A 6,159-nucleotide genomic window follows, 5' to 3' on the forward strand; every position below is an offset into this window, starting at 1 on the left:
TTTAATAATTAATTTAAATTCTTTTTTGTTAATTTCGAAAAAGACGATCCAAATACTTTTCATCATCGGGAACGTTTTTCTACTCTTTGCTTCATAAGTCCAGACTGCCTACTGATGTGTATGCGCTTATGTTCCTTTGTGACTTCATAAACTTCTTTGTATTACTGTTTGGATTTACCGCATTCGGTGTAAGGCTGTCTTGCATTTCCACAACTTAATATCACACTTAAATATATACTTTTAGGCGCAACAACCTGAAGGCGGCGGAGGTGTGCAAAAGTATCTCAGTGAAGACAAAGTACCTATACCGTTTCTAATCATGTTGCTTATACAGTTTATATTGATCGTCATAGATCGAGCACTTTACTTACGTAAAGCTCTGTTCTATAAGATAATTTTTCACTTTTTGTCTGTAATTGGCATACATATTTGGATGTTCTTTGTGGTACCTGCAGTGACGGAACGCAGTTTTTACGCGTCCGCCCCACCAGTCATTTTCTACATAATCAAATGTTTTTATATGCTGCTGTCTTCATATCAGATCAAATGTGGCTATCCTAAGCGTATTTTGGGTAATTTCCTCACTAAGAACTTTTCTCTCGTGAATATGATAACTTTTAAAGTGTAAGTTGAAGGCTTAATATTATGTTGCATTTGTTTGAGAAATCATTACTCCTTTATAGTTACATGCTTGTGCCTTTCCTTTATGAATTGCGTACAATATTGGATTGGGTGTCCATAGACACGACTATGACGCTATTTGATTGGTTGAAAATGGAAGATATTTTCTCCGACATATTCTTTATAAAGTGTAGTCGTCAAATGGAGAGCGATTTTCCAGCAATGCGTGCAGAGAAAAAACCTCTTTTTAACAAACTTCTTATGGGCGGCACGATTATACTAATTATAGTCATATCGATCTGGGGTCCGTTGTGTTTATTTGCCCTAGGCAATGCTGTTGGTCAACCGAATGTTCCATCTGAAGTGTCAGTTAATATACGCATTGGATCTTATGACCCCATATATTCATCAAATAGTCGTGAAAGTATATACACTTTTAATCACGAAATGTTTAGTGATATGCAGAGTACATATATACGCCAGAAGGGCGCACTCACCTTTTTAAATAGCTATGATGCCGAAGATATAGCAGTTGTTAAATTAGCTTCAAATTCACCATCAATGTGGAATATATCGCCTCCAGACAGAGACCGACTGCTAGATGAATTAGAAGCAGGCATGCAATATGATTAAGTAGTTAGAAGTATTTTATTTTTAACATATTTATATTCTCCACAGGTTCCACCTTAAAAGTACGTTTAACATACTCCTTCACGCGGATTCCTGTGGCAAAAGCAGCGAGTGGCGTTTCGACGGAAGAAGTAACTTTCGATATTGGACCCGAATTCAAGGATAAAGAGCAGTTGATAAAAATGCTAAAGGGTACCGCAAGTCCAACTGATGTCGTTGTGATACCTAAAATGGTACCAAAGTTTATAAAAGTCCTTAACAATGGTGGACCAAGCATTGTTCATGTCTTAATGCCACCGGAACACCGTAAGCTAAATGTTTATAAATAACTAACATTCATAATATCTGATATTTTTTAAATTACTTAAATTTCCAGTTTATCGACCATTGATTTTAAAAATGCATGCACCATCAGAAGATAGCATCTGGTGGGAGATTATGGATTTCACCGATGATGAGTTCTATACCAATACTTTGAGTAAATTACCTATGGCTAAAGAAAAGGCAGGCGTCCTGATGTATACTTTCAACGATAAGAAATTTCCATCTACTTTTAGTTTTCTAACAGCAAGCGGGTATGTTTATGCGACGTAACGATTAGTAAAAATTGAGTTAAAATAATTTTTCTTATGTTTACAGTATTATTGGTCTATATACTACATTTGTGTTATTGGCTTCTCGTTTACTTAAGTCATTTATGTCTGGACTAAATCGTCATATTATGTTTGAAGATCTTCCATATGTAGATAGAGTGCTACAACTATGTCTAGATATATATTTGGTAAATTATATATATTTTTTAAATATTATAAATAGTTTTTATTCGTTTTATTAGCGTAAACAATAATAAGATATGAAATAATATCTGTCTATTATAGTTGAATGGACTACTTCTTTGTTAAAATTCAACTAAACCCATAAAGCACGGTTATTACTTAGCGTAGTAACTAGATTAACAAAACAGAGATTTTTATAAAAATATTTTATTTTTATTTTGTTGTTTTTATAATCCCTAAATATGATAAAAATTCAACGACACCGTGCCGTCTTAGAAAACTGACTTTGGAAAACAGATCTAACGAGTTCTAAAATTTTAGTTTTTGTGACATTTCAAATAGTTACAAACATCCAAGTATGTCTCTAAATTGCAGACTTACCATTTATGTCGTTAACTGTTAACCTGTTATTGATTGATACACAAAAAAAGTAGTAACGTCTAAGTTCCACTAGTCAAAAAACTAGTGAAGTTCTAGTTTCAAAAAACTTATGTCAGTATTTAAATTTAACTTACTATCCTCTCATTTTAACATATTACTTAGACTTAACTTTTCTACTTATTTCATTATTTCAGCGATAATTCCTTAACCTCTTTATTTAGATCATTTTGTTTCTCTTTTTTTTTTTAATATTTTTTTTTTTTTAATATTTTTTCTTAATTTTTTTTTTTAATTTTTATTTTATCTAATTCTTGTAATGACAAAAATTTCTTAAATATTTTTGCAGGTACGAGAAGCTCATGAATTCGCGCTTGAAGAAGATTTATTTGCTAAACTGCTATTCTTGTATCGTTCGCCTGAGACGATGATCAAGTGGACACGTCCAAAAGAAGAAACAGCTGAGGACGAAACTGACACGGAGTCGATGCGCAGTCGGAGCAGTGCGCGCCGCCATGAAAATCCACAATAACTTAATTTTTTCCATAATTGAATCTAATTCTTTCATAAGTCTTTTCACTTTTATACTGTAAATGTTAAATTTTCTAGATTATTTTAATGGGTTAAGCTTAACGCTTAAGTATATATGATATATCTCAGTTTTTGCCGCAATTTATTCAATTATATTTTTTATACATTTTTTATTATTTTTGTTTTTTTTTTTTTCAATTTTATCGTTTGAAAAAAATTGCTTAAAGTACACATACACACACAAATAGGAACTGCCGAAATTTGTAGAATTATAAAATTGATTTTATTTTTATATTGAATTATAAATATTATTTATATATCCGAATCAATTTTAATTTAAAGAGAAATACTTCTTATTTATTTATATATATAAATAAAACCTAAACTACAGCATAATATTGAAGAAAATAACAATAGTAAAAAAAAATATTAAAAATTGTTTCTAACAAAAACGAAAAAAAAAATAAAGAAATTTTATATGTAATAATTTATTACAAATTGTTATGAAATAATATATAAAAAAATAATTATTAAATATAAGAAGCCATATTCAGGGATTTTTAGCATTTTATACCTACAATAAATAAATATTTATTTAAAATCTTAAATAGCTAAATAAATTGTTTCAAGAAAACTATATTACATAAGTCCAAACAAAAGATTTAAATTAATGATTTATGTGAACAATAAAATACAAGAAATAAATTAAAGTTTTGTAAAATATAAACAATAAGTAAAAAAAAAATATATTTCAAGCAATTTAGGTCATTTTAAAATAAAAAGCTTTACACTACAGAAAAGGTTCTTAAACGAAAGATTATACTTGCATTCTCACGATGTTCTTAAGTTTCAAGTAACATTCAAAAATCACACTAAAAATATACGAAATTCTATATGTAAAAATGTAAAAACATTATTTCATTAAATCCCTTCATTTTAGAATAATTACTTAAATAACATGAATTCCTTTTTCAATGATCTATATGATAGAGATATACAGAATTTCTTAAATGTTCTGTCTGATTCTTACTCAGACACAATAACATGAGCATGAGCGATTGGGATCTTCTCTTAAAATGCGATCTCTAAGCATAGATCAGATATAATACTGAATCGACTATACTTTTCTTGAACAGTCGTTCATATGCTTTGATGATGCATTATTAATAAATAAATAATTCAGGAGAACGAACTTGAAGTTCCCATTGGACTACGTGCCCGTTCAACCGTCTTTATAAAACCTGGAAGTATTGTAAGAACAATACAAACTCTTAGATTAATTTAATGTATTGAATTTATTCAGAATCCTGCAAAGAATGATAACTTTCGTAAGTTACGATATCGTATATCGTCACTAATGTGTGTAAATTTAATTTAATTCTATATTTAGTAGTATAAAATGAATTTCCACGACTTCGATGTTCCGCGCATGTCCATTTCGCAACGGACTTTAATAAGAACTACTACAAGTGTACGTACTAATCGCCACTAGATGGTATATGTAGCTTTTAATAGTATAATCAATATGAAAAGTTGATTCAAACCACGATATCTCAAGGCGTAAGCTATAACAGTATAAAACGTAGTGAAGTAGTGCTATAACTTGCTTATCAGCGTGTCCGGATATTCGTATTCGTGCCAAGGTTTTAATAATTTAAAATTGATTTTAAAATCAATTTTCATATTAAAACCAACAACCTACAGTAGTAATATCATTAAACTTAAAATTATTTATTTGAGTTGGATTTATGTTAATATTTTGAATATATACTGAAGTTGATATTATTAATAATTAAGTTATTAACCTGCTTTGCTGTTATAATGTTTTGCAATGTACTTTTTGGATATTTTGTGCTAATTTAGTTGTCATCAAAAGTAAAATAGAATACTTGTGTAGCTAATATACATATAGGCTCTACCTCCAGAAAATGTTATATACTTTTTAAACATGCCTTACTCTGTATATTCTCCGATACCACACTATATAATGGGTAGCAAAATGAAACCGTTCGAAATATTTTACTTTTATAAGCAACAAAGTCAGCAACTAGTAGATAAATTAATAATATTTTTAAATATTTGTATAAAAAATTCACTTTCCATGTATGAACATTATTTATCAATCATTTATTGTGCTAAAAGTGTTGTTTCAATAATATTATCTATAACATCTATATGCTTTAAAAATTATTTAATTTTTACTTAAATTTCAATTTTGATATAAATAATTTTCTCATATCAAAAAAAAATTGTACCGATAATGCCTGGTGAATGTAGTAGTAATATATTATTTAATTTTAAACAGTTTTTTATTTTTCACAACATTATAAATATAATTCACAATATATATATTTTACTTTCATCCAATAAAATTTGTTTCCTCTTATTTTAAAATTAATGTTAATTGTTTAAAATATTACAACACTACAGAACCATAAGATAATCTAATTATTACATTTTTTAATTATAAAATAATAGATAACTATAGATAACAATAATTATTTAATTTAAAATAGATTATAAATACCTAGTTATGCATATGTATAATTTAATTAATATTAGTTTTGAAATACAGCGACTTCTCATATAGTTTTAAAAAATATTTCTTTCAAAATTTTCCTTTTAGCTGAGCTGTTGCCAATTTCTATAAATTTATAAATAAATTATAAAGAAAAATAAATTAATAAAAAAATGAATTAAATGATTATCTTAATGAAGCTGGCATTATCAAGTAGTACCGGAAAAAAACAATTATTTTTTATCTTGCAAAATGTCTGTATATTTTAATTTAAAACTATTTGTTTTAAACTTTATATTAATATAAAATAATGAAATTTATGAAATCCCTCTATTTCGCTTAGATCGTATTAGCTAGCAACGACCGTTATAAATGATAAATGATAAATGATAAACGATTATTAAATTAATAAAAATGTATCCTTTTTTATATACGCGTTTGCCTTAAATAACATATTTAAAATTGTTTAATTCGTTATAAATAATTGAAATCTTATATAAAAATCGTTATAAATAAATATTTATTATATTGATTTATTAATAGAAATAAGTATTAAATTTTGCTAATTTTTGCAGGATTGTTATTACTTTTACAACAAATCATGTTCATATCAAAATATTTTTTAACTTCATTACTGTATAAAAATATTATATATATATATAAATATGTATATATATATATATATATATATATATGTTTGCATAA

At 27.2% G+C, this 6,159-nt stretch overlaps 1 protein-coding gene across 6 annotated transcripts in view; it reads left to right on the forward strand.

Moving 5' to 3' along the window:
• Positions 1 to 3,070, forward strand: part of LOC119661937 (piezo-type mechanosensitive ion channel component) — an 89,203-nt gene extending 86,133 nt beyond the window's left edge. For all 6 annotated transcript variants that reach the window (XM_038071450.1, XM_038071453.1, XM_038071454.1 and 3 more), the window contains 7 exons: positions 44 to 188; positions 245 to 624; positions 684 to 1,237; positions 1,300 to 1,557; positions 1,628 to 1,826; positions 1,891 to 2,032; positions 2,755 to 3,070. In XM_038071450.1, coding sequence (XP_037927378.1) covers positions 44 to 188; positions 245 to 624; positions 684 to 1,237; positions 1,300 to 1,557; positions 1,628 to 1,826; positions 1,891 to 2,032; positions 2,755 to 2,937 — 1,861 coding nt within the window. In that variant the 3' untranslated portion in view covers positions 2,938 to 3,070. The remainder of the gene's footprint in view (positions 1 to 43; positions 189 to 244; positions 625 to 683; positions 1,238 to 1,299; positions 1,558 to 1,627; positions 1,827 to 1,890; positions 2,033 to 2,754) is intronic.
• The last annotated feature ends 3,089 nt before the right edge of the window (positions 3,071 to 6,159 follow it).

This window comes from Teleopsis dalmanni, chromosome X (assembly GCF_002237135.1).
Source record: "Teleopsis dalmanni isolate 2A chromosome X, ASM223713v2, whole genome shotgun sequence".
NCBI classification, from domain to species: Eukaryota; Metazoa; Arthropoda; class Insecta; order Diptera; family Diopsidae; genus Teleopsis; species Teleopsis dalmanni.